This window comes from Mya arenaria, chromosome 1, assembly GCF_026914265.1.
Source record: "Mya arenaria isolate MELC-2E11 chromosome 1, ASM2691426v1".
Taxonomy (NCBI): Eukaryota; Metazoa; Mollusca; class Bivalvia; order Myida; family Myidae; genus Mya; species Mya arenaria.
In genome coordinates, this window is record NC_069122.1 from 46,595,032 (window position 1) to 46,619,375 (window position 24,344).

Genomic DNA, 24,344 nt, shown 5'->3' on the forward strand with positions numbered 1-24,344 from the left:
TTATGGATACCTTTTATGGGATTGCGTTTGGGGTCCCTAGGGTCAAGGTCAAGGTCATTGTTACTAAACATAGAAAAACGGTTGAAACTGAATAACTTAAGTCGGGGTCCACATATCTTGACCAAACTTGTTTTTTATTTAATATATGTTATAAATGCCTCACCAACCTAACTTTTTCGCTCTGATTTTGACATGTTTTCACTGCGTCCTATCTTTTGTATTAAGGGTTTTTACCCCGTTTTTTTTTTACCGTTTTTAGCCTGCGTCCTATCTATGCTAGTGTTCAATACATAGTATAATTCGGTAAATAAATGTTTGACAAGGAATAGGAGGGAAGAATTTTCAGTTTAATAACTTTTAATGATGGTAAAAATATGCAAATAATGTTTAATCAGTAATGCATTAAAATATACAAAAGTTCATCATATAATAAGACATTCATAGATGAAATGAAACAAGTAAGAACACATGAAATTTCCTCAAACAATTCAGGCCAATTATGCAGAACATTTTATTCTCAGAGAGTATTTCAATGAATGAGAACCAAAAGCTGATTTCTCCAACAACCTTAAGCATGTTATAAAAGGCTTATTCCTTTCCTTTCTAATTTGTCAGCTACTGCCATATTTTTATTTTTTAAAGAGTGTTAACACTTTTTTCGCCAAAAAATATAACTGTCACCAACTGCATTCCATTTGCTGTAATTGGATTTTAAATAAGCCATAGTTTTTAGCTATTGTTTTAGGGGTACAATGACCCTTTTTAGAGACTGATTGATCAAAAATCCTAGAAGCTATTTCCTACCTGGATCACAGATGCAGAAATACATTAACTTGTTTAAGAACATACTTGTTAAATCAGCTTTGTATAAAAAACACAAGTTTTAATATAACAAGTTTAAGCCTTAAGTTAGAAATGTTGGTAAGCCAGCTGGGATGACATAAACAAATGGAACTTGAAAGCCTTAAAGAACAATAGTAAGCAACTACTTTTCTGAATAATACACACATGAAAAACTTCTTGACACATGCTTCTGTTGCTACCTGTATGAGATTTTAATGTCAAAAGGCATGGCAGCAAAGAACTTTACACTCACAAAATTAAAAAACCTCATTGATAAATGATAGAATAATATATGTTTATGAGAATCACTATAGTTGTTTCCGCAGGTAACTGTCTGTTGCCACATTTACATTACCTAGATCTGCCTGGCTTGATCAGCTCCAAATTAATTACAATAAAATCGCAATTCAACTATCCAAAAGTGGGTAGTTTTTTCAACAATTATGGCTAAAATTAATAAAAAAAATGGAAAAGGAAAAATTAATAATTGCTAGACATTTCATACTTTAATAAATCTCAGATCTAAAATGGTATGACACACAACAGTGGTGATATTTTATGGTAAAACCCTGTAACATATACGGTAATTCTAAACACTATTATATTTACAAAACTATGGTAACTAATAATGCAAAATATCTTGGCCAGTTGAAAGTTGAATTTTTATATGTAAATGATTGAATTTCTATTGATGTAAGTTAACCCTATCGAGGGCTTAGCAAAAGAGGGACATAACTCCAGATGAAACTAGAAGGAGTTAAGCCGATGTTACACTGAGAACTCCATAATCAATACCAGTAAAATTTGTGGTTATGTTAGTACATTGAAACTGGAAGACAATTATTTAAGCTACAATTCTAAAATGTCTAAAGTTTGATTTCGAAATGTAGCTGAATTAACTGAAATTAAATGCCATTTACTGTAAAGGTATAATAAGTTATAGTGAAAACACCCGCAACGTTCGTGATGAAAATTATGCACCCTGTCGAAGAGCTCGAGTATAATTTCAAGACTTCTAGTTGTGGGTGCCGTAACAGTTTTGAAGCATATGGTCGAGGGCAAAGCTCATAACAAGCATGTAGTATAAGTGAATAGCATCGTAACTTATCCTCACATCAATTATAGAACAGTTACACCCAGTTCTACTTGTTACTTTTACAATGTATGTTATTGGAGCTAATGTGAAGACAAAAACAAAGGAACCGCTATCATACATGGTGAAATGTTGTAATGCGGGGTGACTACTGACTATACAATGAATAAATGAAGTTGTGGACCGAATAACTACAAATGAATCATGAAAATGGTCACTATATGAGCTAAAATGATAATGTAAATTTACACATTATTATATATATAATACTATACAACTGAATAAAACAATAAAAACTTAGTACATCTCAGCAAATATCATATCACAAGCTTTAAGATAGAAGCCTCAATTTAGAAAAAAACAATTACTATTGCATTCAGAATTAATTGAACATTAAAAGACTTATGAACTCTAACAATCATGTCATATCTCATTTTCACCCAAAACCAAAACATCTTTCAGCCCAATTTCTGTGATGTGATCTCGATATTGATACCAAACTTAAGCGGTCTATGTTAATGAGAATGTTCAGCATTGTCTGTCAGCATTTTATCAAATGAGAGAGTGATTCAATAAAACAAAACAAAATATAACATACCACTGAGCTAATTCTTGTATTTGCCATAAAGGAAGATTAAACATAATTGGTATTTTTACTTGATTTCTTTTACCGGTACTTGACTTCATACCTATAGAATAATACAACAGGCCCCAACAGCTCGAGCAATCTTAACTTCCTTATGACTGGATCAAGCTCAACCAATTTTTCTCTCAGTATAAATTGTTTGATTTTCTCTTGTTTAAGATTTTGAGGCTTTTAGAGGTAATTATTTTAAAGAAAATCCTGATAGGCTATGATTATAAAATCCAGGTTAAGAAAGTAATCTTGCTAAATGAAATATGATTCTCAATCCTGTTATGCTCATGACAAGATAGTTTGAGAAATTGTGGCCTGAGTTCTCTTTAAAAGTAATGTCAAGACTTATGCGGTATGTTTGCTGTATCAATGTAACATTTTCATGGTAACATAGCTAACAATACAATGAGATAATATATATACATTTCGTTTTGTTTTGCTTACTTCAGATTTTTCTGATCTCCTGAATATCAGTAAAATTCTAGGCTGGTATTGTAAAACAACTTAAGCCACTTCCTAACCTATGATGTTTTCTCCCAATTTTCTAAGTCAAAGTAAAAGATATTGATTTTAAGTTTTTTTACACATTAAAGTTCCGATTTTCAATTTAGTCTGTACAAATTAAGCCTTTTGACATTTTCAAAATATAATATCATATGACAAGAGAAACTTAACCTCGGAAAATGACTTGAGTTAGGACTTCAGATGTTTATGAATACCAGCTCTTACCATTCAACCAATGCATAAGGAAAATGATTAATACATATGAGTAGTAGTGAAAACATGGGAAACAAAACAGAAAAAGGCACAAAGCTTTATGCCACCACAATGCAGTGAGGTCATTGTACAATATTGCACTGTAAGTTAGAGCACTCTTACATACAACACAGAACATAAGCAGCATGGGTTACTTCCCTTTCAAAAAATTTCCTACACCTATCATACCATAACAGAGTTGCTGGTAAGTTTGAGTAAAATTGAACATCGTTTCATGACCAGTTTTGCTAGAAAATTAAAGCAAAACAAATTATTCAGATATTGTTAAAACATCATTTACAAAATAAAAATTGTGCAAAATTTTAAGGCATTATCAGTACCGGGGTAGATTGCAAAATCTTGTCATTTTCTTATTTCTTTAAATTTAACAAAAGTGATGAACATAAATAAATTACCTTTAATGGCAACCAAGTTCATTTTAAGAACTATCATAAAGATATCTATGCAATTGAAGTGTATGAATTATCAAAATAATTCAATTCTAAATCGACAAAGTCCAGGAATAAAATAAGTTCTTTTGATCAAAATGATCTAAAAACTTAAGGATTTATAATGTTTTGATATAAACAGTTCAAGAAGTGTATCACTAGTTTGTGTTTGATAACGTTTGAAGAAGCTTATGTGATCATCTAGAAAACATTTAAAAATAAGGAAAACAGAAAACATTATTCAAAAATACAATTCAGTTTACATAATGACAATGTAACACATAAATTTCTTAGTAGGCCATCATCAGATACCCAAGATACACACTACGGTATGCTTCATTGAGTACCATGGGCAATTTGGCTAAGAAAATTTTGTAATAATGAATAAATTATGAGGCAGTTTCATTGGTTCCCCAAAGTACCAGATACTTTCGGTTGAAAAATATTTTGGCGATTGCCGCAGCGGAACAGGGTCCGCCTTCATAGTACAATAATATTTGGTGGTAGTCAAGACCGTATGGCCACGGAGGCTACTGACACTGTATAGTTATTGAACAATATTTGAGTTTAACATGCAAATTCATTGCAAGAAGAGTTGTCTCTCCTGCCTCATGCATATTCATTAAAACAAGGTTTTGTCAGGCAATTGTCCCACGGTATGTATGAAGTGTAACGGAAGAAAGTACCATGGTTGCCAATCAGGTTTAAAAGTAAGCATGTTTCACATAACATTAAAATCTCATTTCATCCAAATTAAACATACGGAAAACAATATATGTATTGGTATAAAAATTTGATACTAACTGTTTATATCATTAATATTATGGGCCCATATCGGTACACTGGTGAAATAAAAAATATTATGATACTGGTTTCACATATATATATATAATAAAAGAAGTATGTCAAAACTGATTGTATAAATATAATTGGAATAAATACAATAAATATTCAATACATACTAAATATTTAGCATTTTAAACCACAACTTAGATCATGCTAATTGTGAGCAACGTTATCATCTGCCACATTTGGTAAGTATGGGTATTTCAAAGAGTACCGTACAGACCGAAATTTGTAAAATAAAGAGTTAAAGAAATGGTAACGAATCTACTGGAATTTTAATTAAGGGTTGTTGCAACAAAATTGACCATGATTTTGGAAATATAAAATGCCTTCTCTTAAAAAATGTAATATTGCCATCAATTGTTTAATTTTATTGAAAAATTATATTGTTACTATCTATTGGTCTTTATCTGTATTAGTTAACATGCACATACTTCACGAAACATTTATTATCATGAAGAACAGTAAGTGATTAGTGATTGGTCATTTTTACAAGTAAACATAATAATGATTAGGGGCAGCTAATATTCAACCATCATGTACACATCTGACATTGTCGTGAAAATGAATGAAACAACAAATTATTTAGGACTATCAGAAAATCATAAACAATATAGGCTGTAAACAAACTCTTTAATTATGTTTGAATAGTGTCCTGTTATGTCTTCTTATATGCTGAAGTCCACCATTCAATCTCTTTTTAATATTCTGTGCACTAACTTTGTTTACATTATGCCTTGGAAAAAAGAAATTTACCAATTAATTGTTCACAATTTTAGGGTCCACATTTCATTCACTCAGATCCAGATCTAGTTGTCTGTAGCCTTATTTCATATCTAGTGGCATGTAACCTGATCCAGATCTAGTAGACTGTAACCTATGCAACCATACCTCCTCTCAAAACACAGAGTGAGGCAAATAATGATGCATATTTCAAGAAAATTCATCAAACACGGTACTTCACTTTTACAACACAACTAAAATAGATATATATAATACAGAAGTCTTTGGTCCTCAAAAAAGGTCCAAATTTTGCGATGAATTAAAAGAATGGCTAAAGGTTGCTACAAAGGTAGTCTATTTACAAAAGTGTACACTTTATTTTTCGGCCATCTTTTTTCTTCTTTTTCTGTCCATTGTTCTGTTGACTGGCTTTCATTTTCCGCGAACGAATTTCTCTCATGAGGTCGTAGAAAACCTGAAACAAGACAAAACAGAAATGAAAACATGCTTACTTTTGATCAAAATAATTTCAGTTCCTGCAAGGAGACAATAAATTACAAGCCAATCATCATTATTCTGTTTCTGATTCATTCAGGTTTCAGTATTTACTTAATAATGCATACCAAACACGTTTTAGGCAAATTTTAAGGTGTTATGCACATCTGGGGTCAATTATGTAAAGGTAAGGTTAAATTTTAACAACTACAGTAATCCTGAACTTGCCCTTAAAAATTTCAAAGTCTGTAACTGTGTATGCTTTAAATAATTTCAAGATATAAATTTGCAAACATCAGAGGTGTAATATTACTTGTAATCTATGGTAAATATCAATGTGATCTGTAGCAACAAACTAAATCAACGTAGTCTTTGATGTAATAATTTATTCGTTCATGTTTCCCCAAATGGACCAATTTAAGGAAGAAATAAAGTGAAGTACTTCAAAACAATTTGCTAGATTTCTAAGAATGTTAAGTATAAGTGTTATATTCATGGCCAATCATTATCACACAATGAATTGAATCGTTCAGAAAGTGAATGACATAATAAATTTTGAAGGATGAGTATAATAAGCTAGGCCATCATTCAAATCAATTGTTTTCTTTGCAATGTCTGAACAAACTGCAGAGCTTGAAGGCTTGTATGTTATTCCAGTCACAAAAGGGGCATAAGTCAACTATTTTTACAGAGTTATTGCCCTTGCTATCCATGTGTGCAACACAACCACAAAGGCTTTCATAATACCTCAATACAAATGAGCTAACAATTGTTATGTCTCTCTTATTTAACACCATCACTCAGTAATTCCCGACCTATCAACCCGTTGAAAGAAGTCTAGGTCGGCCACTGCAAACAAACAATTGTTTCAGGGTTGGCCAAGGGAGATTTAAATTCAAACCTGAAAAAATGGGATGGTCAAGTAGCCAGCATTTACAACTCAATTGGTGCTTAGCATCTTTAAACATTCAAATACAGTGTGTTATGTTAAGTCTCAAAAGAGCATGACTGAAGCGCAACTTGTACGTGTACTTGTGATCTTGCAGATGAGAACTTTGTTATCGTGTAATTTGAAACATGTAAAATGTGTGATCTACATTATACTAGTGTGAGGTAATGCTCCTGCAATGCGAATGACAATGATGTCAGTTAAATCCCGAGGAAAGTGGATAGAGGGCTGTCAGCCTTTACACGAAAAATGATAGGCCAACTGCAACTTCTACTTGAATCAGAAGCTTCATGGACAAGTACACACAGCATTACACTACCTCTCTATATCTAAATACCGCAGTCCAAAAAGTCATTATATAAGACAAAAGCCACTGAACTAAGTGAATTTCATTGATAACAGTAGTTTATAGCAACAAGAAGTAATTCTTTCACAGCTACATGTCGTTATCTATTAAAAGCAGGTTCAAAATGCTTGCAGAACAAGGATGCTAAGATAAGGGAATGTGTGGATGAAACATTTGTTCTAGATTGGAATAAATATATATATATATATGAATGAATGTTTGCATCAGACAATGGTTGCACAGGTTTGGTAGGATGCTTGATAGGTTAAAAGTAAATGGCTTACCGTATGAATTGGTTTCATAAAGAGGTTACCCTAATATCTCTTGATTTTTTTGGCATAAACTTTTGCACATTATCATAACTATAACATTTAAATTTGCTTATTCCCAGAGCAAGGTTTTAGATGTATTTGGACAAAATTCTGGTACTTTGCTGGTTCATATGTAATTTTATTTATTTGCAGATAAAATAAGTGAATCTAAGACAGCAAGTCTGAGACTCTGTATGTACTCTAAGAAATTAAATCATGGCAGGAGATGTGAAGGCTCATTGTTTTTGTTGTATTTGTTTTTAATATAAAAGGGGCATAACTTAACAATTATTGCATGCACATAATGGGCCTGGCTACATAAGTGTGATTTCTCTCACACACCATGTGTACCAAGTTCCATGTGAATATCTTCAATGTTTTTTGAGTAATGGCCAAGGCCAAGATTTTATAGGACAACACCAATGCCAACAACGCCAATGCAATAAAAAAAGAAAAAATATCTGAAAAAAATATGAGTCTAAAACCCAAAGGATTGAACACTGATAATGCAGTTTGCCGATAATGTAGTTTGCCGATAATGCAGTTTGCCGATAATGCAGTTTGCCGATAATGAAGTTTTTGCTTGAAGTTTAAGAGCCTGATTTCCAAAATGCCTCAATTTAAACTCATGTCTAACTCTTTAGACATTTTGATGGTTTTATTGCACTCTTTTTGCAGCAATAAAGTTACAGCTGCTGTGAGTCTACATTATTCACTTTATGCTTAGAATGTAAAATATGCATTATGATAAATGTGCAGATTTCCTCACTTGCACTTCTAATCTCTGTAATACTGCCATCTTTTCTTAAAAATACTATTTTTATCTTCTATTTTAGTGCTCTTAAAGTGTCATAAATTCGAAAAAAAAATAGAAAAAAATATTCATATTTATTACTAACAGATCTTATAATCAAGACAACATGGAATCTCTTTGAGAGACTAAAGACAGTAAATATTGCACATATATCAGGAAGTCAGAGCATTAAAACCATCACTGTTGTCCTCGTCCTTTTTGCTGTTAACACAAGTTCAATAATATGGCAGCCTGTTTCATGTGTTTCTATCATTATATCTGAATACATTTTTTTTTCTTGTTTCATTGAAATATCTGTAATGTAAGGAATGACTTCTATGAAAATGTTCATGTTCATTGTATGGATTTTGTTAATATATGCTATAGGTATGAAAGTACCCGAATGCCTTGTTGGAAAAATTAAAAATAAAAATAAAAATTATAATACAAATCAAACTTAAATTTACAAAACTCCGTAAAACTCAAATAAAAGCCGTTAAGTTTCTTAGTCATGGATTTAATTCGTGTCTTGACATATTTTTTTCATTCAGGCCCTTTGATCACCCTCCTTAATTTACAACAGAACACACCAACCCCCCTCCTTTTTTTCCCCACCCTCGCTGGAATTTATTTTCTCGATTTTCACTCGTGGCGTTGCTGTCCTTTTTGCAACTTTGGATGCTTTCATGAGTCGCATTAGGTCATAAAATCCCTGCAATAGTAAATGTTAGTAAAACACACTAAATTGTTAGTAAATTACACTCAAATGTTAGTAACTCATGCTTAAGTGTTAATTAATTGTCAGTATATCATTTCGTGTACATCCAACCATGATGTCTGTACATCACACTTAAATGTTTGAACATCACATGACGATGTCCGTAGTTAACACTTAAATGTCTGTACACACAGAATTGTTTATTCCCGCCTGCCAGACCAAAGCCAGGTTTTTGCCATTCTTTAACCCGTAACTTTCGATGAAAAATCCAGAAATTTAATGATGCTCAAGGAATGGGATTGAGGACAAAATAATACATCACACACAAAAAGAGTGAAAGAACATGAGAACCAATAAAAAAAGCATTCTCTGACAGACAACGCGAAAACTTTTTTTTCTTCACAGGACATTGCGACAGGTAAACACTGAAAGTTTACCTGTCGCACCAAATTTTTACCTGTCACAATGTTACAAACAGTATTCAGTTACATCAGCCTAAACCTTGATTTTAAGCCTCTTTTTAAATAAGTTTTGTAACTCCCCATTATAGCAGGTTTAGATCTTCTTGGTTAGATGTGTCCTACAATTATAAATTACAAAAAAGAAGCTAAACATCAGGTCAAAAAAATCAATATTTCGGATCTTAGGTCATTATTTTTTCCTCCCAAAAAAACTCATATCCGGTTCGTCTACCCATGGAGCAGCCAGATCTTACTCTTTTAATTCATCTTTAAATTAAAGATACAGTACAGTTAAAAAATATAACGAATTGTACTACAATTCAAACTCAGACACAACATTTATGCAAAAACGAAAGTAGAGTTCTTGTTATTGGCAATGTTAAACAGAGCGGAAAGAGTGTCAGCTCGGTATATTCATCATATTTAAATTAACACGATTGCCGGGAACCACTTTGCCGAAAAAAATACATACGGAATTCCATACGGAACTCCTCGGCCATTTTTTCAAAAACAACCTCGGATGTATATGGACGGTTTACATACTTAAAAAGTGGTACGTTTAAGTCCGCTGCAAATAGATCGCGTAGTAATCTTATTTAGTAGTTAAAATTTATGACTTAACTCTTGGGAATCGTAATTATGTTTGCAATAATACACTTCACTGGCAATCAATTTAAACTGAGAGCAATGAATACAACTCTTAAACACTACAATTAATTAATGCTTTTATTCAAAAAAATATGGACTACTTCAACAGATATACCGGCATACATCCGAGGTTGTTTTTGAAAAAATGGCCAAGGAGCTCCGAATGACGGAATTCAGCAAGGTCCGAACATTTCCGTAAAATTCCGTCTATTAAAAAGTAGTAGAGTACGAACTGAAATCGTAACCTTACGTGTTTTTTCGGCTTTTACGGAAACATGTGCAAAACAGGGTTTACAAATAGTGATACACGGATTAACAGGCTGAATAGTCATGATATAATAGTTAAAAATAACTCTGACCATTTATTTAGAAACTGAAAGTAAATTTTCCGAAAATTAAACGGTGCTGACTGTAATTTTTCACCGGACATTGTGACCGACCAAAACAAAAGTTCCGTCGGTCAAAATGGAAATATACCGGACATGTCCGACTGTCCGACGGACATTCGCATTGTCTGCTCTGAAAAGCTAAAGCCTTTTATCTTCTTCCTTATCCAACGTCACTAACGTCACTAAAATCCTTTTTGCCCTCAGCATTTTGGATACAGTAAATGCACTAAACTGGCTTCTAATCAAGATGACATCCAAGGTTGGATTCCCATTTTGAGTCATGCGAGTTTTCATTCGAAATGAACAAACATGACATCCAGTGTTTCAAAATGCAGCTTCTTTAACATCTTGTCAGAGAGCTTTCTGAACAAACCGCCGTGAAACATGTCTCCGAAAGATATTTCCTCTGTTATGGTAGCCTAACCAATGTTTAAAATGGCGATGACAGTAAGATTGATCATGTAACTAATTTTGATGTCTGCGGCCCATTTTAATAAAGGTCTTAGTCGTAAAATGAAACTACTTCAGTACCATATTCTAGTTATTTTCCTACATATGTGTTTTTGAATTGAACTCTTGCCAGTATCAAAGTCAACATTTTCCTGTGCATTATATATTTTGTAAGTTACAACTAAGATTCTTGAAACGGGCGGCTGCTGATAAACAAAATTACGTTACACTGCGATATCATATCTTATACTTGTATATATGTACAAATCAAGGTACACACTTTCTACATAAGAATGCATGCATATGAACACATGTTTTTCCTCACAGAAAATAACAACATGTGATTGTATACTTAATTCCACACTCTTATTGACAAACGCACCTTATCTACATTAGCCCGGGTCTTAGCAGATGTCTCCACGTAGGGAACGCTCCAACTGTGAGCCCGCTGGTTTGCCTCCTCCAAGGTCACCTGACGTTTATCATCTAAATCGGCTTTATTGCCGACCAACAGAAATGGAATGTTGTCATCGTTCTTGACTCGTAGGATCTGTTCTCTGTAATAGACACAAGAAACAACATGGGAAAAAGGTAATGTGTAAAATCATGCTGTATAGGCCAAAATATTTCAACTTATATATAAATAATAAACATGAAAAATATTTCTTATTACTGGATGCCAACACAAATTTGTAAAAACAGAGGAAACCAGTATGAAATTAGAGGATCCCCATCACACTTTATACAAAAAAGCATTTTTGTATAGATCAGATAAAAGGCAACACTTTTAATTTCAAAGTTTTGAGGCCAAAAAAGAGGAAATCAGCTGAAAAGAGGAAAATTTGCATCCCTGTTATTAGCAAAAGGAAGAATTTGCTAATTTCACTCACTGATTTGTTGTTTTTTTTCAAACCCTTTTTTCAACCTTGTTTCAAGATAATGTCAAAGTCAAACACCTTAAAACATCACCAAGGATAGAGGACAATGCTCTGTTGTAGCATTAAAACATGTCTTTCACACAGGAGCACTCAAAGAAAACATGTCTTTCATACAGGAGAACTCAAAGAAAACATGTCTTTCATACAGAAGAAAACATGTTTTATACTTCGGAGAACTCAAAGAGCATCACAAGCAGCGAAAGTGAAAAAGGCCTAATTGCTGTAATTAAATGTCTCTTCAAACATTTTCATTTCCATTTCTTAAATTTATGATATATTTGCCATACTTGAAGCAGCTCAGCTGGCAGCTATGTTGGTACCACATGTGAATGCCAACACTAGTCCATTCTTCTCCATCGGTCAAGAGGCGGCAATTTAACAATTGTTTCAGCCAAAGTAATAGGTCTTCTTAAACATGAGTGTATTGTCACTAATTAATGTAACATGTGTACAAAGTGTCATGGTAATGTCTTGAATGGTTTTCAAGTCAAGGCCAAAAGTTCAAATTTTCAGATGCTGGGCTCTGTGCCATGGCCTGCTCCAATGTTTTAGAAATACCTTGACCTTGTTTTTTCTACAATTTTAATACAGACTTGATTCAACAAACCAATGATCTTGGTTTCTGTAAAACTTTGACAGCACAATAAATATGTCTTCTAACACAGATTTTTACTCTTAATGACTATGTATATAGAACTATGCCACTTCAATGTATGACAGAATAAACAAAGCGGTGGAAAGAATATAACAGCTCTTCATTCCTGACAGCCAGAAATCAACAGAAAGCTGTTCTGTAAGGCTAGAAAAAAAAAATGTGTTTCTGGTTCAATTCCAAAAAAAAAAAATCATTTTCAAATTATTTTAGTTAATTTTTCATCCTATTATATTATTTATAGTATGTTTCATATCATTGTTATTATGTCAAACAAAAAAATGATTTGCGTACAAGTCTGGGCTTGATTTACGCTTGTGCTAATTTCGATCACAGGTATTTTACTTATTGAAAAAAATATCAAAAGTTTACCCTTGGTTCAACCTATTTATTTTCAAATGTTTTACATATCAAAATATTGTTTTTTTTTGAGCCAGAGTCATCAGCCAGCCGCTGAAAATGTCTGCCAATTAAGGGAAATACCTCGTTGGTTGGGATTGTGAGCATATAATAATTACATAATGGGCAATCCAAATTTTTAATGAAGTAAACAAGAGATGCAAAAGCTTGACTCGGTTGGGTTTTTTTTACTCAGAAAGGGGCATAACTCATTAATTATAGAGGTATGATCTCCTGCACATATGAATATAGAATCTTGCAACATGTGAACTAAGATTTAAATTTCTTGAATACATTTTTTAATTTAAATATAGCAGTGTTTGCACATGGACAACAATGCTACTAAAGACATTACAACACCACAATTATTTTTTTTTGTTAAAACAGATAAGCCAAAACATGATTATGACTCCTGAAACACTTTTTTTTTCATGCCAATGGATAGAGATATATACAATAAACACAAGATGCAATAAATCATCATGGAAAACTTTCACCTAGACAGATGGGAACCATGAATGCATTCTGTTGTTGAATGTTTTATAATTACTTAGACAGAATCATTCTACACTTTTTTTGCATAGTAAAGATTTAATAAAGGCAATTTTATGATAAAATGAAAGTCTGAGACACTGCCTGCTGGCTTAGCTCAAAAGCAATCATTTGTGGAAAACATTGTTTTTGTCATTAAAATATATTTAAAATATCTGTAAAACCATCTTGTCTATGATCAAAAGCATGGAAAAGTTTAAATAAACAGACTGAGGATTTAAAAAAAATCAAAATAATTATTATCATTTCTCCAGTATTTGCCTCTTGCCAAGAGGTTTTGGTTTTTCTCAAAGCCAACCAAGGAACACCAGAACTACTTTCCACCAATAAAACCAATTCAAAAGAAATCTATATCAGTCGTTAAGTTTTGACTTTCTTCATAACTAAGCTTAAAATGCAGAAATTCTTTCTTAGAAGTAAAAAAATGACATTGTTACCCTGTCATAATAGAGATTAAAGTCATTATTCATTACAGTTTTACCTACCTACCCCAGTTGGCTGATAAGCCCAGGTTATAATAACCCAGAAACAAGTGCCAAGTTATTACATACAAACATCTTTTATTAGTGTCAAGGCACTAAAGTCTTACAAATGAGGCCTATGAAAATACATCAGGATGTTTTATGGCTAGACAATGTAACCTAGGAAGAGTTGTGTAAGCAGAGAGCTATCACAATTGTCCCCTCATTGGCCGCAATAGGTAAGGCTCTTGTAGCCTTGAAGTTATGGTTGTGTTGCTTGACGCCTTAGTGTAATAATATGACTCTAAGGGGGATATTCAAGTGGAACAGGACTGGTACAAGTGGTAGGAGTAATTTTTTTCTGTATGTTTGCTCTTGTCCATCATTTTAAAGAAACTTTGTGGGGGGTTTATATCCAATACTTATCATTCAGGATAAGGAGTGGGTACTTGTGATATTTCACTAGTCTAGAATACCACATTATACCCCGCCTTACTTGGGCAAAGATATGAATATTATAAGTGCATTTGTTAAAAAAAAATAGAATAAGTTGACCTATTGAAAATTGAAAACTTCCAGGAAGTCCACTTGGTTTTTAGATGCAGATTTTCTATGCAACAACCTAAATCAAAATAGGCCTATCCACAATGGAGCAAAATTGTAGCCTGGGGGGCTACGAAGAGCTCTTATGTAACATACTATTCCATTGTTTGAAACTACCTTGTTAGCTAATGGCATCAGAACCTTGAATCTTCATACTATCATTTACAAATGAGCTTAGCATTTCAAGTATTAGATGCATAGATTGGTCATGGCTTAAAGTTTTCCCAAATCCAACAAGTGAATGTATCTGCTTTTTTACAAATATTTAGTCAAGGATTAATCATACTCCCAGAATCAGACAAAATACCAACAAGAAAAACCCCTGTGCAGGCATTCTCATCTTTAAGTAATAATACCAAGAAGACCCCCTGTGCAGGTATTTTATCTATTAGAAATAATAACAGGTAGACCACCAGAGCAGGCATTCTTATCTTTTAGAAATAAATACCAAGAAGGCCCCTGTGCAGGCATTTCATCTATTAGAAATAATACCAAGAAGATCCCCTGTGCAGGCATTCTAATATTTTAGAAATAATACCAAGAAGCCCCCTGTGCAGACATTTCATCTATAAGAAATAATACCAAAAAGATCCCCTGTGCAGGCATTCTCATCTTTTAGAAATAATACAAGAAGACCCCCTGTGCAGGTGTTTCATCTATTAGAGATAATACCAAAAAGATCTCCTGTGCAGGTATTCTCATCTTTTAGAAATAAAACCAAGAAGAACCCCTGTGCAGGCATTCCATCTATTAGAAATAAGAACAGGTAGACCACCAGTGCAGGCATTCTCATCTATTAGATAAAACTAACAAGAAGACCTATTGTGCAGACATACTCATCTATTAGAAATACTAACAAAAAGACCCCCTGTGCAGGCATTCTCATATATATTAGAAATAATGACAAGAAGGCCACTGTGCAGGCATTCTAATCTATTAGAAATAATTACAAGACCCCTCTGTGCAGGCATTCTCATCTATTAGAAATAATACCAAGAAGACAACTGTGCAGGCATTCTCATCTATTAGAAATAATATCAAGAAGACCCCTGTGCAGGCATTTCATCTATTAGAGATGATATAAAGAAGACCCCTGTGCAGGCATTTCATCTATTTGGGATAATAACAAGAAGACCCCTTTGCAGGCATTCTCATCTATTAGAAATAATAACAAGAAAACCCATGTGCATGCGTTTCATCTATTAGAGATAACACCAAGAAGACCCATGTGCAGGCATTTCATCTATTAGAGATGACACCAAAGAAGACCCATGTGCAGGCATTTCATTTATTAGAGATAACACCAAGAAGACCCATGTGCATGCATTTCATCTATTAGAGATAACACCAAGAAGACCCATGTGCAGGCATTTCATCTATTAGAGATAACACCAAGAAGACCCATGTGCAGGTGTTTCATCTATAAGAGATAACACCAAGAAGACCCATGTGCAGGCCTTTCATCTATTAGAGATAACACCAAGAAGACCCATGTGCAGGCCTTTCATCTATTAGAGATAACACCAAGAAGATCCCTGTGCAGGCATTCTCACCTATCAGAAATAATAACAAAAAGACCCATGTGCAGGCCTTTCATCTATTAGAGATGATACCAAGAAGATCCCTGTGCAGGCATTCTCACCTATCAGAAATAATAACAAAGAGACCCATGTGCAGGCCTATCATCTATTAGAAATAACACCAAGAAGATCCCTGTGCAGGCATTCTCACCTATCATAAATAATAACAAGAGATGTTTGTCAAACATTATGCCCCCTGAGCGCCAAGTTGCCAGAAATATTTGGACAATTGAATGAAATATGCATGGACTGAAATGACAGCTGATTTGTCATTGGATGCATATGAGGCAGGTCATCTACTGGTCATACCTAATCTTCATGTCAAGTTTGATGACCATAGGTCCGGGAATTGTTGAGTTATCACTCGGACAAGCTTTGGTCTTCCAACAGACCGACCGACATGTGCAAAGCAATTATATAACCCCTCTGCTTCGAAGGGGGGCATAATTAAACTAGATGTTCACTGAAAACTGATACTTCAACTCATGCATTTAGTGACATATAAATTTCTACTGTCTACTATATAAGAAAATAAAATATGGACAATCAGAAAACCTTTTTTCAGCTTACAGTCACACTGACCTTGACCTTTGACCCACTGACCTCAAAATCAATAGGGTTCATCTGCTGGTCATGACCAATAAGCCTACCTAGTATGAGGTCCCTGGGTCAAAGCGTTCTCAAGTTATTGATCGGAAACCGTTTTTCATGTTAAGGTCACACTGACCTTGACCTTTGACCCACTGACCTCAAAATCAATAGGGTTCATCTGCTGGTCATGACCAATAAGCCTACCTAGTATGAGGTCCCTGGGTCAAAGCGTTCTCAAGTTATTGATCGGAAACCGTTTTTCATGTTAAGGTCACACTGACCTTGACCTTTGACCCACTGACCTCAAAATCAATAGGGTTCATCTGCTGGTCATGACCAATACACCTACCAAGTATGAGGTCCCTGGGTCAAAGCGTTCTCAAGTTATTGATCGGAAACCGTTTTTCATGTAAAGGTCACACTGACCTTGACCTTTGACCCACTGACCTCAAAATCAATAGGGTTCATCTGCTGGTGATGACCAATACACATACCAAGTATGAGGTTCCTGGGTCAAAGCGTTCTCAAGTTATTGATCGGAAACCGTTTTTCATGTAAAGGTCACACTGACCTTGACCTTTGACCCACTGACCTCAAAATCAATAGGGTTCATCTGCTGGTGATGACCAATACACATACCAAGTATGAGGTCCCTCGGTCAAAGCGTTCTCAAGTTATTGATCGGAAACCATTTGGTATTCCGACCGACCGACAGACAGACCGACCGACCGACCGACCGACCGACCGACCGACCGACCGACATGTGCAAAACAATATACCCCACTTTTTTCAAAAGGGGGCATAACAAAAAGACCCATGTGCAGGCATTTCATCTATTAGAGAAAATACCAAGAAGACCCATGTGCAGGCATTTCATCTATTAGAGATAAGACCAAGAAGACCCATGTGCAGGCGTTCTCATCTTTTAGAAATAATATCAAGTAGACCCATGTGCAGTCATTCTCATATATATTAGAAATAATACCACGAAGAACCCCTGTGCCGGCATTCTGATATATATTAGTAATAATACCAAGAAGACCCCCTGTGCAGGCATTCTCTTCTATAAGAAATAATACCAAGAAGACCCCTGTGCAGGCATTCTCATCTATAAGGAATAATGATGGTCTGATTAAACGATTATATCGAATGATAAATAGATTTTTCTTTTATTTCCGAATATCGATTAGAGATATATAAGTGATTAATTGGAATTTAAATTATCATTATTAAATCTGAACCGATTATCATCACTAAATTTAGAATCAATAAGGTACATTTTTGTAATTTGCAATGATATCAAAACACTGTCATTAATGTTAAGTTTTTTCGTAAGCCTGCCACGCTTTCAGTAAATGCGTTTCTAGCGAACATTTGGTTCCTTGCTTGCATTGTATGCACTACATTGCAATAGGGATACAAAACAAAACAGTTTGCTTAGTTTTTTGTAGACGCTCGCCCTACTGAGTGCATAGCAGATGCATTGAGACGAACATTTTAACACTTCTTGAGATGAGAAAAGACACACAACTACACACTGTCATATTGATAATTCTTAGCACAAAAAGGAGTAAAAGTGATGAAATACATTGTGTATGAGCCTTTTGGCACTTGGAGTGTAATATAACATTATGAGGAACATTCATAATGAGTAACAGGCAATCAAAATCATGTCAATCAACAAGTAAACAGTGCCTCTGATGTTAGGAGAACCGGTATTTCACTAAAGAAACACTTGTTGTAGCATAACGACTTCTTGAATGGGAAAGTAATGAAAATGTACATCAATAAGGCCTAGCTATATAAATAGTTGGTCTTATGCGATGGACTCATAAAATACTTATGTCTATGGTAAATGAAACTACCAACCATTATATATTTCTGAAACATATATTATGTATACGTATCATTTTATTTCACTTCTATAATTTAAACAGCAGAAATTACAGGCATCATCTGAGTGATCAATTATTAAATAATGCTTGTAAGCATGCACAGCTGGACATTAACTTTGTGATCAGGTGAAAAAATATAAAATATCAACAGTGGCAAAGAGGGTTGTTATGGTGACCTGAGGGGTTCCCTAGCCAATTAAGCCCGTAATACTTTTTTTGGATTTCAGATAAAATTTATCAAATTATATATTTTTTTCATAACTTATTGATTGAAACAGTAGATTTAGTACGTTAATACAGAAACAAATGTTAAGCAATAGAAACTGATTGATTTTGTTTATTTCATACTTTCTTGGAAGAAGGTAGAATTGCACCTATGGCGTTATGGATGGCATCAGGTACAAGTCATTACAGGCATGCTGTGAGTGATCGATTATTAAATAATGATTGTAAAAACTGATAGTACATCAATAAGACTATTTTTGGATTTCAGATAAAAATGATCCAATTCTGGCACTCCATGTGTATTTTTTTCTCCAGAAAAATGTACTATATTTCCCATTGAACTTTGTGCCAAGTTTCTTGTACTTTGAAAATGTTTTTCTGCGTTGAAAGCGAAGAATAGGATTATGAATGATAAATATAACAATAGTCAAAACTCTTAATGCTATTATTTCAGCAGCTGACTATTTGTTCTTAAATCAGTCTAAGTTTGTTGGATTCAAATTTTACATTTTTTTATGTCCTGCATTCTCTGGGTTTTCTTAATATTTTTTAAGCTTTTTATTCAAGAAAAAAGTCGAAGTAATGTCAAAGCAATGATGACAGCAAGTGCTGTTGTTGTTTTCAGAGGCGCAAGTGCAAATGCCTGTACTTGAAAACCTTGATACACATTATATTATTATACACTAGCATAGTACAGGTATTTTTGAAAAGCAAGTTCAATTGCACTGGTTAAAAATAATGATAGAGTTATTCCCTTCTATATACTGAAAACTGGTAAGCATTTGTAGTGCTCTTGTAACTACTGTTCACAGTATTTCGCTAAACCTGGTCAGTACTGCCAGGTGATTAGAACATAGTTATTTTATTACTGTTGAATAATGAGTAATTAAGAGTTACTGCCATTCCATGTAATAGCAACAGCACCCATCTACTTAATATCTCATTTCTGTTGATACTCTTCACAGAGTAGGTGGAGCCAAATGGGAACCATATGACATCTGTCACATCATAATTAGCACATTGTATTGCACAGGGTTTCATACTGAGCTCCTAAACTTTGCAGCAGACTCCTAAACTTTGCAACAGACACCTAAACTTTGCAATAGACACCTAAACTTTGCAACAGACACCTAAACTTTGCAACAGACACCTAAACTTTGCAATACTTTGCAACAGACACCTAAACTTTGCGACAGACTCATTGCAAACACTTCTCCTTAACTTTGAGACAGACTTCTTTATTTTGAAGCTTTGGAGTCAGTAAGACTTGTCCAACTTCAGGCAAAAGTTTCTCATGACCCTGCTGCCACTAATTATACCCAGGCCTTTGAAAATATCTCCTTTTTTTCAACAAGAGGCTGCAGGTCTTAAAATCCTGATTTATCAACCTATAAATAATGCTATAATACAGATATAAACAACCTAAACACAAGGATGCCAACACAAATTTGTAAAAAACAAGTTATTGATCGGAAACCGTTTTTCATGTAAAGGTCACACTGACCTTGACCTTTGACCCACTGACCTCAAAATCAATAGGGTTCATCTGCTGGTGATGACCAATACACATACCAAGTATGTGGTCCCTCGGTCAAAGCGTTCTCAAGTTATTGATCGGAAACCATTTGGTATTCCGACCGACCGACAGACAGACAGACCGACCGACCGACCGACCGACCGACCGACCGACCGACCGACATGTGCAAAACAATATACCCCACTTTTTTCAAAAGGGGGCATAAAAAGAGGAAGCCAGGCAGTACAAAATATCTGAGTATCTCCATCTAACTACATACAAAAAGTCATTTTCTGTATAGATAAGACAAAAGGCAACAATTTTAATTTCTAAGTTTAAATGTGGCCAAAAAAGAGGAAATGACAGCTTAAAAGATAAAAACTGGCACCCCTGTTAATACAATGTACCCAGTGTATATACTATTTTGTTCACAGCCCTGTGGTGATAAGCCAAGCCAGTTTTCCCACCTGTTACACAATCAGTATCTCATCTCAAACAGTTCAGGGTGAAACTGCTGCTCTTCTCTTATCAAAAAGCTAACCTTATCATTATTGTTACAAGACTCCTTGCAAAATATTCTTTTTTTATTCAGAGTTATGGGAAATGCTACAAATATTGATATCACCATATTCTGTCAAACTTAACAAATATATCAGTCAGAGTAAGGCTTCTATAAGTTTGAAATCTCAATCGGTTTGAGCCTATTGACCCCCCCCCCCCCCCCCCCCCCCCCCCCCTATCAAAAAAACAAATATAGGACAATCCAAAGTCATATTTTAGAAATGTCCAAAGAATTCTGTTATACATTTTCGTGATGGTTTTTTATGTCAATAATTTTTCACCATTGCCAATTAAGATTATAATAAATATACAAAATTAATTTTAAATGAGATGCTTATTGAGTTACTGAGTCGCTTCTTACACAAAAAGTGGGTCTTTCATAAGCAGTGTTAGGTTTTACGTTGGCAATCACCATTGTTGCAATTTGTGCGAAAAGGCTTCAACAACTTTTCCATCATATTTCTTTAAATGATGTAGGCTGCCTACTCAGCAGTCAGTCTCTATATTTAATCAAGCATGTTGCTTTTGATATCCTACAGAATTAGGGCACCAGTAAGTTAATTAATTTCCAAACTTTATGGCTTTCATGGATTAACAAAAACATTCTTTTATTTATGATAATGGCTCTTTATAGCAAAAGTGTGACAATTGCTCACATGAGAAAAAGACAGCAATCGATATTTCTTTGATGTAAAAAAAACCCAGCAAAGTCAATAAGCACAAACTGTTAACATAGAAGTTATCGTGTGTTTCGGCCTCCAGGATGTCCCCTGGTATTTTAAAAGGGATATATGAATGACAAACATGGTTTGTGTATTACGATTTCTACATTTTTCTACAACTTAGCTGTTTGGTATCAAAATTGAAAAAGAAATGAGAAAATTTCAAACTGATTTTTAACCCTTACCATGCGTGGTCCGAATATATTTGGACCTAGTTGTGTGTAACCCGATCCATGCCAAGTCCGGATATTTTCGGACCGGGATATTTACCATGGGATGTTCAACAAATCCACTTCAAATTCAAATCTTGCAGCAAATTACCACATCAGTACATAAAAATCACATAGCAAAATAATAAATCTAGCATGTGACTTAATTTTATGTACCAATAATAGTTAACTGACAGAGAAATCCATAATTATGTACCGGATATTTTCATTTTCTCCAAACTCTGCCATTTTATTTGCTGAAAATTATTTATTATGACATTAAATTAGATAAAGCAGATAAATATTCATAAAACAATGGTAATGTAGTCAATTAAAACCTGAACATTGGTCAAATTCTTTAACTTTGGTATGAATATCAAATAAAGAAGATTGGTTGCCATGGGAACATGAAGAATAACTTTCTCACAAAAGTTCTTGTTGCTTCATAGTATTTTATTCTTAATCTGAACACTAAACCTAGAAAAACAACAAATGAATGACCATTGACATATTTGCTTGTTTCTCTCCAATGAACAGCTGTTTTTCAATTATATTGTAGCCGGCGCCATATAACAAATGTTGTCCAAAATAAACAATAACAGATGTTTTCATTTAATTGCATTCAATATCAATGTGAATCTTCATTTTACCCAAAAATACTTCAATTGATGGATTTTTTGATGAACACAAATGTGTTTTTATGAAAAACAATAGCATATGCAAAATAAAAGTATAATTTTTTGACAAGAATGTGTCTCCATGGTTACCGTGGAATCAATTTCAATTACTGACAGCTTAATTAACACTTTAACATTTCAATATCACTGTCTGAAAGTTTGAATGCTGTAGAACAAGTATTATTTAAATTGTATTCTTTTAAAGTCAATGGGTGATATATTTAACATTCACTCAAAACAACTCAGCAGTAAGCACTGAACTACACTTAAAACATTGCAGCATGGTAAGGGTTAAGATATTCTCTGTTTCTGAAATCGGTCAGGCAAGGTCAAAATTGGCCCACAGGCCTAAAAAAAAAAAATACATTTGGTTCGGGTTACCCGACCCTACCTACGGAATAGGCCCCGACCCTACCGTTTTTATAGTCAGTTTGAAAAAAAAAAATTAAAAAAAACAAAAAAAAAATTAAAAAAAAAATTGCTTTTTAATATTAAGTTTAAACTTAAATGCTTGTACAGAAGATAGCTTTAACACCATTCTCCAATGATGAAAATTATATTCTTATATAAAACCTACTAAAAAAAAAAAAAAAAAAAAAAAAAAGCCTACCTACCCTACCTATTTTTTTTAAGGATGTAACCCTAACCAAACATTTTTTTTTTTAGGCCACACCAGCAAATTGTTGGTTTTTGCAAGCCCTAGGAAAGAGGTATGGGAAATTCTATAAATATTGGTATCACCATAATGTGTTATAAGTTGACAAATATCATCAAAATTTATTGGAAATGTTGTAGATACCCACATCATTGTAGCATACATTTGTAACTCAATCAGTGGCCAAAATTAGCCCCTGTGCCCTGCACTGATAAATTGTTTGTCAGAGTTGTTCAAAATCTGACTTTTACATATATATAGCGTGGATTACTACATTTGTTGCAAGCAGTATTGTAAGAATTAGTGAGAAATGTTTTAAGAAAAATTTCATTAACTGGTACAAATCTATTTATAACATACTTGAAGGTAGGACCTACATAATCGTATTACTGTATAAAAAAATCTCCAAATTCCAAACTTTCTCATTTATAAATAAATCTCCAGTATCATATTGTTTCTCTTATACCCCATCAGGTTATATCATAAATTGATCTTGAATTAATAGTTTTATTAGAGCCTGCTCTTGAAATCTGAAAATTCCAGGAACGATATCAAAACTCATATAAGTGCCAGCCTATTATATACAAGAAACATGCAAAAAAATCTTTCCAAGATGTTTATCTTGCCGCTAGGCATTTCAAGATTTGTTTACAATAATATGGAAGCCTCTTGTCTGTTGATATTTGAAATAAATAAAGCCGCATTTACTACCATTACAAAGCTTGGTTTCCAGAGAGATGCAAAATGGAAACACATTGCAGACTTTTTTCTTCCTAAGAAACATGCATTTTACAGTAATTTCATTGAAGTAATATTATAGTTGTTATGTACAATGTATGCTCAAAAATGCAATAAGCATCGAAATAACATCATTACATTGTATTTTTTACAACTACATGTAACAAAATCAATTATGCAATATTTAGCATGTCTGGTGAAGGAAAAGGTGGATGTTGATAGCAAGTGTTGTCTGCATGCAATAAAAAAAATTGTGGCGTGACAGTCTGTGCCTTAATTTTTTTTCAGCACTTTCGGGTAAGAAATAAAAGAAAACCACTTGCCCAAATACAGTTTTGCTAGCCCAAAATAACCAATTCATGTGTAAATATACGAAAGCCAACATTTCAATATAATAATAACGTTCAATCAGGATTTGTGAATTGTTGATGAAGAAGTTATGAAAACAGAGGGATCTAAATTT

The 24,344-nt window shown here is 33.8% G+C and overlaps 1 protein-coding gene across 3 annotated transcripts in view; it reads right to left on the bottom strand.

Moving 5' to 3' along the window:
- Window positions 1-339: 339 nt before the first annotated feature.
- The window catches only part of LOC128229157 (ras-related protein Ral-A-like), a 37,429-nt gene continuing 13,424 nt past the window's right edge, over window positions 340-24,344 (bottom strand). For 2 of the 3 annotated variants that reach the window (XM_052940880.1, XM_052940888.1), the window contains exons 4-5: window positions 11,290-11,464; window positions 8,325-8,953 (exon numbers count right to left, since the gene is read on the bottom strand). In XM_052940880.1, coding sequence (XP_052796840.1) covers window positions 8,816-8,953; window positions 11,290-11,464 — 313 coding nt within the window. In that variant the 3' untranslated portion in view covers window positions 8,325-8,815. Of the gene's footprint in view, window positions 5,823-8,324; window positions 8,954-11,289; window positions 11,465-24,344 lie in introns of those variants that run through there. The other variant, XM_052940896.1, reaches the window with a different exon arrangement.